Raw genomic sequence first — 11,635 nt, 5'->3', positions numbered from 1 at the left:
GAAAGTAACTTATATGAAGTGTTGAATCCACTTTACAACATAACATTGTATTGATTTGGCACATCTGTCCCCTTTGAGGCCCCTCTGTTTATTTCCCTGGAGGTCCTTATTGAATTATGAGGCTCCCTGCGCGCTGCAGCGCTCTGGATCCGCCGGTAGGGGTCAGCAGCGAGGCGGAGTGTGTTAGGGCCTGTCACTCATCAGACAGCAGAAGCAGCAGAAATGATCGCACTGGACCCCGGAAGTGTGTGGCCCTCATCATTATTATTTCTTAGCTATAAAACCCTTTAAACAGCTCGAGAAATGAAACGATCTCTTTATATCTGCCCGTCACTAATCTGAGAATCACTACTGGTGGCTCAAATCTGTTTTCGGAGGCGGTAAGCGGAAGAAAAAGCTCAGTATTTCGATAAAGAGAGTGAATCGTGATGATGTTTGTATGGCTGCGATTTATCAGCCGATTTAAGTGCAATTTTACTGCTTTATAATGAAATTCTCAGAATAATTAAAGAGCTTATTGGTAATACTTTAGTTATAATTAAGCGAGGTTTAAAATATTATAACCAAACGACGAATTAGATAAAGGGTGTGACGGGAGATTCATCGTAAAGAGAAATAAACAAAGATATAGGTGTGTTGTTATGATGGTTGCTATTATTACCTTTATATTCCCTTTAATTATTTGCCATTATTTTATTATTATTAATAGAAGTTACGTAATCAATTTACTTTTTTCAAGTAACTAGTAAAGTAACGAATTACGTTTTAATTTACAAGAAAATATCTGAGTTACACATTTCCTCGTAACAGGCCTGTCACTTTCAGCTGCTATTGTAACGTTCACACATGTTTTGGGCTTTCAAACACAAATCTTTTAAGATCAGGGCAGATTTTTTATTTAGTTAGTTAGTTAGTTAGATCTGACTGAGGGAAGCTTGGGTTTTTTAAGCACTTTTAAATCAACCACAGAGTTATCTGATCTGTCAAACGAGGTGACAAGTGAAACTGAGGTTTATTTATCAGATGATAGGCTCTTAAATAAGCACTTTTCAAAGTAGCTTTACTTATGAAGGACTTAAAAGGAGAGTTTATCTGAAAATGAATATTATGTCATGATTTGCTCACCCTTGTATATTCCTTGGAACACAAAAGCTGAGATGAATGTCAATAACAAGTTCGTTCTTATACAAACCTTCATTTCCCATTTACTTAATCATTGTTGTTTTCTATATTCATTTTAACACAGAAGGATTCAGTTTAAGCTCAACATATATTTTATGACCCTTGCTTAAATGCAGTATTTTTAAAGTTGCATGTGTGAGACATTGTGTAAACTAGTGTTAAAAGTCACCAAATTTTTTTTAATTATGTTTGACTTCACCAAGACAACATTTCAATATGGCCACAGAAAGTTATTTGCAAGAAATGATCAGAATTAGTTTGGGACATTATTAGAAATGATTAAAAATAGACTGTTTTTCTATTAAACCATGACATATTGTCTCATATAGGCTCACCTGTGTGTTATTTTAGGTTGCAGATTTTACTTTTGTAAAATACAGGGGTTGTTCACAAATGTATATATATTTAAATGATTATTAGAGATGAATGGTAGTTATGCGTAAGGGTGAAAATAAGGCTCTGTCTGCATCGCCCCGCTTTCTGACACACTTTAATTTCTTGCCGTAGGAAGTGTCACTTATCCCATGATTCTCTGTATATGTGTGTGCTCTACAGGCTCCAGACTGTGTCTGCCTTTGAGTTCAAACCCAACAGGGTTCGAGAGGATGTCACTGTGAGAGACGCTCTGTGTGGTGAGTCACTTGCATTGCTTGAACAAACCCCTCACCCTAAGTAACACACTTCAGTTTGTTCCGAAAAGCAAATATGTGCAGGTGAACGTCTACTGTAGAGAAGTCTGTTTTCGGCTTTGGAATGAGTTTACATGCTCATTTTTGGCTCTGACCATTTACTTCTTACTTTGAGGCTGTTTGGCCTTTTGGTTTTGTAAGCGATTTGCATCTCCAAAGTATTTACGTAAATTCGATGCTAAATATCAGCCCAGGCCGAAGATAGAAACTTCTTCCTTGTTGTTAGTGAAGTTTCAGTGCTACCAAGATAATAAATGGTTACCACCACGGCATTATAAGAGAGCTTTGTTTTGTAGCTTTTACACATACAAATTTTAATTACAAAAATATTAGCCTTCTTAGATTTTTTTTCTAATGGTTGGGTATGGGAATTGAAAATATTTAGTGGGATATTGCATGCTTGATTCAGATTTTTTAACCCATTTTTTATTTGTCACAAAAATTTACATTCAATCGTTTGGAAAAGTAATAACTCATTTTTCCTGAGGTATTTGAGGTCAAAGTAAACTCTCAAAATGAGCTGTAGTAAATGTGATACTCACCGTAGTAAATAGTGACATTTATGTTAATGCATTTAGCAGATGCTTTTATCAAAAGTGACTTAAATGGCATTGAAGGATATAAATTATATCAGTTCATCCATTCTCTGGGAATCAAACCAATTGCCTTGGTGTTGTTACATTGTAAAAAAAAAAAAAATACATATATATATTTATTTCTGTTTTTCCACTTACAAATGATTTAATATGCTACTTGGCTATTTTTTATAATTGTGAGATTTAATACATATGTCAGTATAGTTTCTACTACCTTCATTTCACTGTAGTGCCGTCTTTGCACATGTTGTATTGCTTTCCAATGCATCTTCTCTTTCTATACAGTAACATTATTAATAAGCATGTGAATCAGTGTAGTGTAATGTCTCTCTCTCTCTCTCTCTGCAGGTGAGAATGCAGTCTTCAGGACACCGGTTGAGGGATGTGGAGCAGCACCAGCCGCTGCTCAGCGCAGGAGAGGAAGAGGTGGTGGCCAGCCGCGTCTGGTTTATCCAGGACAGCTGCGGGATGGTGTGTGCCTTCATAACCTGGTTTCTGGTTATGTACGCAGAATTCGTGGTGAACTTTGTCATGCTGCTCCCTTCCAAAAGCTTCTGGTACACTCTCATCAACGGTGTGGTGTTTAACTTTCTGGCTGTGCTGGCGCTGACGTCACACCTGCGAACCATGCTGACGGATCCGGTAGGAAAGGACTGCTGTTTTGATTAAACGCTGTAATGAACATTTTATGATGGGTGTTATTGATGTGAGGTGTGCTGTGTTTATCAGGGAGCTGTTCCCAAAGGTAACGCCACTAAAGAATACATGGAGAGTCTGCAGCTGAAGCCAGGAGAAGTCATCTACAAGTGTCCCAAATGCTGCAGCATTAAACCAGAGAGGGCACACCATTGCAGGTATGAGCAACATCTGATAAATGACTCATTTCTTGTAACTGTACATGGTCACATTCTAGACTTTTGTAGCATTTAGACTGACACTTCAAATGTCAGGCCAGGTTTCTAGCACCAAAAACAATCCATTTATGTCAATTTTCCACCCTCTTTTTGACGCTTTTTAAAGGAACACTCCACCGTTTTTTGAAATAGGGCTTATTCACATTATTTCCTACATTTAGATAGGTGGGCAAATGCATTTTTGTGTCAGTGCATGCATTGTTTTAGTTTGACTGGGTCGGCGTTAGCTTAGCTTAGCACAATGAATGGAATCCTTTGTTGCCAGCTAGCATGACCTGAGTAAAAGTGATCAAAAAAATAAAAAAAACCCACCTAATTACTTATTGTGGCCTGCGTATTCACAACGAGTACAAATAGCGATCCAGATTAACACTAGGCGATTTCCTAGGCAGATATTGACTTGGGACTATATTGTGGGGAAGCACAGAAGAAAGCACTGCTACTTCGGCGCAGAGATATCACGCAACACATGAAAACATCAACTCTATGTGAATACAGGTATAATATGGGTCGATCTATACATGCGTCATGATTAAAATAATCACTTACTCTGTGGACAGCTGTCCATTTGGTCCATTCGGCGTGGGGCGTTTTTCCAGGTCACTTTGTCACACCGGAAAAAAAATCGAGTACTGCAGAATGGATCAGCGCCGTGAAATCCTCTGTAGATGTGACACAACTTCGGGCACGCTCATCTTGATCTGACGTGTTGAGCCTGGTCATCAATGGCAAAAACATGTCCCACTCTCTACAGCAAAGACACTCTATTTCCGTCGGCATAGATTGGCATATTCCCCCACATTCACACCACCAGTTCATGTTGGCTCTCATCCTCACGTCCTCAGGCTGAAGCAGTGCTTCGCCTAAGCAGCAGTGCTTCGCCTGTGCTTCCCCATAATATAGTCCCAAGCCAATATCTGCCTAGGAAATCGCCTAGTGTTAATCTGGATCGCTATTCGTACTCGTTGTGAATACGCAGTCCACAAGAAGTAATTAGGTGGGGTTTTTTTATTTTTTTGATCACTTTTACTCAGGCCATGCTAGCTGGCAACAAAGGATTCCATTCATTGTGCTAAGCTAAGCTAACGCCGACCCAGTCAAACTAAAACAATGCATGCACTGACACAAAAATGCATTTGCCCACCTATCTAAATGTAGGAAATAATGTGAATAAGTCCTATTTCAAAAAACGGTGGAGTGTTCCTTTAAAGGATTATGTTATGACTGGATGATATTTCTGTATTTGGAAAGGATCAAATCCTCCCTTTCAAGTTGCATTGCTAGGTGAACATGATTTGTCATATTTTAATGTGTTCATGGTTGTGACATCATAAAACTGTTGAAATCTTTTGTTTTTCTTCTTCTTTTTTTATTGTTTGATGAATAGAAAGTTCAAAAGAACAGCATTTAATTAAAATAGAAGTCTTTTTGAAACATTGTAAATATCTGTACTCTCACTTCTGATTAATTGAATGCTTCATTGATGAACAAAAATATTCAGTTTAAAAAAATGCAGTAGTGTATTGTTGACTTTTTTTTCATCCTTCATATCCCCTTTAAATCAAGTCACTTGTATTTAAAGGCCTAGTATCAGTGACTTCGTCTTGTTTTCTAACTGCTACGGTCTCTTCTCCTGTTTTGTTTGTTGTAGTATCTGTAAGAGATGCATCAGGAAGATGGATCACCACTGTCCTTGGGTCAACAACTGTGTGGGCGAGAACAATCAGCGATTCTTTGTCCTCTTCACCGTGAGTGTGAGACTGCTGTCTCTCCTTTTACAATATTTTCACGTTGGAATTTGCTGACCATCCTTTGCCTTCGTTTTAGAGCAAATATAATTATGAAATGGGTGATTTCGGCTCTAACATCTGTTTGCATGAGCTGCGACCTCATAATCAGTTCTGAGTCTCCATAGCAGTTATTTGTTTATATTGTAATCTTCAGTTGTTACTACTTTGACAATTGTAGAAAAAGAAATTCTGCGGATAAGCTAATGTACTGTATTTCTTGGCAGAAACAAATGTTTATTGTAAATGTTACCAATAAAAAAAAAATATTGAATTAGTTTTTTATTATTGTAAGGTTTCCATTTATACTCTGTATTGCTTTATTGTCCTTAATCAGTGACCTTTGCTCTGATAAACATCTCAGGCATCAGTGTACAACAATATTTAGAGGTCTTTATCAGAAGGTGTCAGCATGACAAAAGCATTTTTCATTGAAAGTGTTGAATCTTTAATAGTATTTGACTTTTTTTTCTCTCTCTCTCAGATGTACATAGCCTCCATTTCTTTGCATGCACTGTGTCTCAGCGGTTTCCACTTCTTCACCTGTGTCAGAGTCCAGTGGAGTGGTGGGTAATAGACATTTGAGATTGTCAGTCTATTACTGGAGGACAGATGATGTCATGTCATAAGAAGTCAAGACTTTGACATTTGGTCTGCTGTGTCATTGTAGGCTTCTTTTGCTCTGATAAACCACTTTAAGCTTAAGAAAACACTTTGTCCTAATTTTGGCTCAATCAAAGCACTTGGGAATTTGATGTCAGCATTGGTTTTGACAGCATCATCTTCTCTGTTCTGTAGAGTGTAGTGATTTCTCTCCACCTGTGGCGGTCTTGCTGCTGATTTTCCTGTGTCTGGAAGCACTGCTGTTTCTCACCTTCACTGCTGTCATGTTCGGCACTCAGATTCACTCCATCTGTAATGATGAGACCGTAAGTTGACTTCCTCTGAGCTGCTTACTTCTGACGGAACTGAACTTTTCAGCCATGCTTGTTTTATTATGTATTACAGTGTACCGTATTTTTTCCGGACTATAAGTCACACTTTTTTTTCATACTTTGTCTGGTCCTGCGACTTATAGTCAGGTGCGACTTATTTATCAAAAATAATTTGACATCAACCGAGAGACATGATCCAAGAGAAAACATTACCGTCTCCAGCCGCGAGAGGGCGCTCTGTAGACGGCTGTAGACGGTAATGTTTTCTCTTGGTTCTAAATAAATGTGACTTATAGTCCAGTGCGATTTGTTTTTTCCCTCATCATGATGTATTTTTGAACTAATGTGACTTATACTCAGGTGCGACTTATAGTCCGAAAAATACGGTATTATAATTATTGAAAAAAGACCCTGCAGAATTATTTATATTAATATATTAAATAGGTATATTTGAGTTGTTTTGTATTAATCATAAAAATATTAATTACTAATATTTTATTATGTATAGTAAGGCATTACAAAGAAGATATTTTCATTGAATGCAACAGTATTTCTCAGATATACAGTTCAAATTCACTGCATTTGAGTTGTAATGTATTTATATTAATATATTATATATGTAATGAAATAATTTTAATATGTTAATCATACAAATAATTTTCTTTATTTTATTTTAAAGCCATAAAAAATATATTTTCAATTTATACTACATTATTTCTCAGATCTACAGTTCAAATTCACTGCATTTGAGTTAATTATTTATTGTCTCTCTCTCTATATATATGTGTGTGTTTTATTTAATTAATCAGAAATATAAATACAAATATTTGATGTATAATAATGCAGTTAATTTGTTTTTTATTTTTATTTTGTGCTTCATTATTTCTACATTTATTACAGTTCAAATGTATTTATACTAATGTAAATACTAACATGAATCATTATATGGCAGTAAAAATAAGATTGTTTTAATTTTATGCTATATTATTTAGTTCAAATTCACTGGATCTGTACTAGCCTTAAAGGGGTCATATGATGCTTTTTTAAATATCATTATTTTGTGTATTTGGTGTAACAGAATATGTTGACATGCTTTAATGCTTAAATACTGGACTTTATTGTAGGTCCTCTATGCCCCACCTCTCTCAAAGACATAATTTTCTACAAAGTCCCTCCTTCTAATATATGCATGTAATATATAAGGATGGCATCTAATATATTAAATATGTATATTTTAGTTGTTTTGTATTTTGTATTGTATCTATGCCCAATTCTCTCAAATGCATCATTTTCTACAAAGTCCCTCCTTCCACAAGCGCAGTCTGCTCTGATTGGCCAACCGACCCAGTGCACTGTGATTTGCCCAACACCGCAAGCACTCATTGGAAATCAAAAAACCCTTTCCATAATCGCAAGCAAAATAAATGACAGTTAATAATATCCTTAGTTTTACCATCAGTTCAAGCCTGAATGGAGAACAGAGTCGCGTGACAGTAAGGGATGAAGCTTGTATGTGTTTGTAGTACACAAGCCACGGACAGTTAACACAGGTGACTCTCTCTCTCTCTCTCTCTCTCTCTCTCTCTCTCTCTCTCTCTCTCTCTCTCTCTCTCTCTCTCTCTCTCTCTCTCTCTCTCTCTCTCTCTCTCTCTCTCACTCACACACAATGAGCAAAACTCCGCATTTGAACAGTCAATAGCAAATATTTAAACTAACAACTTTTTAGATTCAGAAGCGGCAGATTATCGTAGCAAAGTCAGAATTACCTCCTCTCCTAACTTCACGATACAGTCGTACATAAAATGTGTTGCTGTTCTATTGTAAGTAATCTTAAAGATTCCTAAATGCATCTACTGTCGGAAGAACAAATAAAGTGCTTTTGCTTTCTCCTAGATACACACAGCATCTCTGTGACATGTCTGCTTCAACACTAACTGTGTTACTGAAACCATGCCTTCTTTCTTTGCGTAAACATTTGGACGGCATTACGCAAATATTTCCACATAGTGATGTAGACATGTGGGGGTGTGTTTGAACGAGAAGTTTTAGGGGGCGTGGCAGAGTCTCAACTTTTATAAAGAATATCTCTTTGGATTTGAGACTTTACTCTTTGCAACTTTACAGATCTTCTTTAGGCACCAAGAGCTTGTAACACTCCAAAGAGAAAGGAAAAATCGAAATCTCATCATATGACCCCTATATAACTCCAGATTTCTCTCTTGACCCACACAGGAAATCGAGCGACTGAAGAACGAGAAGCCCACGTGGGAGCGGCGGGTGCGATGGGAGGGTATGAAGGCTGTTTTCGGCGGGCCACCCTCTCTGCTCTGGTTCAACCCTTTTGCTGGACTCCGCCTTCGGGTTCTGATGGGTCGCGCCCGGAAGAGCGGGGCCGAGTTCTCCGTCTGAGTGAAGAGTGCTGTCTGCCTTCATGCCTATTACCCCCCTCACATAGGACATAGGACTCCTTCCTTTAATGCTGAAGCAGGTTTGGAGGTAGTACGGTGAAAACCTGTTAAATAACTGATGTCGCTCCTGGAACAATGAGGCTACGTCTCGATACAGCCTGTCTGTGTACACACATTAATACCTCGGACGACGGATCATACTTGTTATCCTCATATTGTCTTCATGAACATTTACACTCATGGGTTTTTGATTTGCTTTTTTTTTGTTGGTAATTTACAAAACGTTTGAAGGGTGTTGATATCCGTTATCCAGCCAATAAGTAATTGCATCTAGAGCTACCGTGTGACAAAAATAATGGTTGCAATGGTTGTTTAAAGAAATGGATCATAAATCAGACGGAATGAGTTTTGCCAAAAAAAATTAAAATCCTTATGTGAATCTCACAAAAACTGTCAGGAAATGCCCAGGTGGTCATAAAGCATCTCAAAATCTCAAAAAAAGAAAAAATTAGAAATTATATTCTATATGTTCTGTTTTTCTTCACCTTGAAAGCAAATATTTGATTTGCAATTTATAGTAATATAATCTATTATTTAATATGTTAAGTATTTTTACTTTTTTTTTTTTTTTTTGAACTGAGTATAATTTATGCTAATTTTAATTTTACATTTCTTTATTATACCAATGACTTTTAGATTTGTTTCACACCACGGTTATGAGAATTTGTTTAGTTAATAGCAAATAGCACAAAAATCTTAATTGGAGATTAAATTTTTTTTTTTTTTTTAGTTTTAATTAGTTTTCTTTGTGGAATATAATTAATTATTATAAATTAATTTTTCTTTTTTGGAGGAACTGGGCATTTTCTTGTGAGATTCGCTTTCTTAGGTGTTTTAAAAGCTTGCAGCTGGTTTAGTCACCTTGCCTTTAGCACACACCCTAAACGATAAAGTCATTTTCAAATAGTCTCATCTTCATGTATTGTAGAGATAATAATAGCCTCATTCTAAAGTCTTGAAATTAATGCCGATGCCACACAGAAATTGAATGGACGGCGTCACTATATATAATTCTCACATTGACTTTAAGCTGCTCTGTGAGATAAATAAAGACAAATCACATTATGTCGTACATAAAGTATGTCCTCTGTGAGACCCACAGCTGAGCCGGGAACTATAATTAAAGTGTAGATTACAGTTTTTACAGAGCTGACTCTTGTGGTGAGACTTCACAGTTGACGAGGCTGACTATCACTTTGTGTTTTATACTGCGTTTCTCATGCATCGTTTTTCATTGTCTCCTTCACTTCTGTCAGTAGATTGCTTTTACCTTTAGCTTAAAGAATCATTTCATGATGACCACTAATGTTTTCCTTGTGGAAAAATATTTTCGTCATAAAAAGCTGGATCTTGTTTGGCAGGGTGGAGCCGATGTGTGTGTTGCTTTGATTTTCAAAGGAATCTCACAAAATCTGTCAAAAACAACTCAAGTAACATATTTGACCCCCAAATGAAGTTAGACAAAACACAAAATTATATTATGCATAAAGAGCCTTTCCCACATATTCTTATTAATATATTTGCACATAATTTATATATATATATATATCACTTTAAAAAAACAAAATATATATAAAATATTGCAAAATAATAAATCATATTATTTAAAAGTAAAACATTTTACGTCTTAGTATTTCATTTACTCACATTATTATTTTTTTTAAATCACCAGTTATCAAATATAAAAATAATCTTCAATCATTCCTGATGTTCCTAAATATAGACTTCATTTTCTTCATGTAATATATAATTAACTCTGCAGATTTTGGTGTCCTGGATATGTTTTTGACCGGCTTTGTGAGATTCGCCTTGCTGTATGATTGGAAGATTAGTTAATTTTACTTTAAAAATATAGATTACAAATAAAATAAAATAATGGCAGTACGTGAGAAATATATCACCGCACCAAAATGCCAGTTTGGATTGGTCTAGATCACTTTTAAGAACTTTAGAAAACCACTCCATTCACCAAACAGAACAGATGCAGATGTGTGTTAAAATGCTCTCTGATATTATGTTTACAATATCTGAACATTTCGTTATCCATAATGCTAGATAAATGATTATAGATGAAATAAAACTCCAGAATTAGTAAGACTTTTAATACCCTGCCATTAATATCAGTGTAATTCCAGCATTTTATTTGTTACAGTAATGAGTTTGTGTGCCATTTTTGTTATTCAGCATTAATGATTATCATACAGCAATCAAACCTTGTTTTAGACATTCTCTTCTCATTATTATGATTGGCTTTTCATGCAGCGTAACTCCGATTGAACTAGAGTTGTGCAATTTATTTTAGAAATGTTTTGAGCCTACGAGTTATTCATTTTTCTGTAAAGGGAATATGTACTATATGCAATCCCCGATGTTTTGAATTTGATATGAGAAGACTTGACTTTTATCAGCACATCACTAAGAATGTATCTCATGTTTTTTATACTGTGTGTTAATTGGGTAGAAGAGGGAGTTTTCTTTGCATTAGAATAACTAAGAGTTTAGCATTCTGTGCTATTATTACTACTGCAACAGTATTTGCCCGACCTCAGCTCTGTTTCTAAAACATGCTTACGTCATTTTAGATGATACTTGCCTGTAAAGAGGGATGTTTGCTCTTAAATGAACTTCATTAACCTCAGAAGAATAGCATTAGGGAATATTCAACTTTTACATATGTTATTTCTTGGTGGTTCAACCAAGCGTATTCCCATCATCAAAATCTGGAAACTTTATGTCTCCAGCGTTCACCTTTTCCCCACATTAGAGCTGTTTAGTGCTGCAGGTTTCACTGAGCGGGACACGGGTCATTCAACGAAACGACTCGAAGCGTCTCAACTTGGAAATGTTGGAAACAGGGTTCACAGCCACAAAGCAAAGATTCTGAAATAATGTCTATTATAAATGGTGTAAACAAATATTGTTCCGATACCTTCAAGTGTCATGAAGTGATGATGTTCTTTCTTATGTAAAGTTCTTTTACATAATAAAGTCATTAGATTTAAAAGCTATTGACGCTTAAACCTGATATTTTTAGGTGTTTTCTGTTCATATATTATAGATGGGA

General features: G+C 36.0%; 1 protein-coding gene across 2 annotated transcripts; it reads left to right on the top strand.

The window, feature by feature from the left end:
- Positions 1-217: 217 nt before the first annotated feature.
- On the top strand, positions 218-11,579 carry LOC113118124 (palmitoyltransferase ZDHHC7-like). Of its 2 annotated transcripts, XM_026287049.1 has the most exons (9): positions 218-380; positions 1,738-1,814; positions 2,816-2,938; positions 3,019-3,109; positions 3,197-3,321; positions 5,033-5,129; positions 5,653-5,734; positions 5,967-6,097; positions 8,336-11,579. In XM_026287049.1, the coding sequence occupies exons 3-9, from the start codon at positions 2,850-2,852 to the stop codon at positions 8,510-8,512; spliced, it is 792 nt and encodes a 263-aa protein (XP_026142834.1). In that variant the 5' UTR covers positions 218-380; positions 1,738-1,814; positions 2,816-2,849; the 3' UTR covers positions 8,513-11,579. The 2 variants fall into 2 exon arrangements, with proteins under 2 accessions (XP_026142834.1, XP_026142833.1); XM_026287048.1 differs by having other exon boundaries at positions 2,816-3,109.
- Positions 11,580-11,635: the final 56 nt, after the last annotated feature.

The sequence above is a fragment of the Carassius auratus genome, chromosome 18 (assembly GCF_003368295.1).
Source record: "Carassius auratus strain Wakin chromosome 18, ASM336829v1, whole genome shotgun sequence".
Taxonomy (NCBI): Eukaryota; Metazoa; Chordata; class Actinopteri; order Cypriniformes; family Cyprinidae; genus Carassius; species Carassius auratus.
The sequence above is the reverse complement of the archived record's forward strand: the minus strand, read 5'-3'. Positions and strand labels throughout refer to the sequence as shown.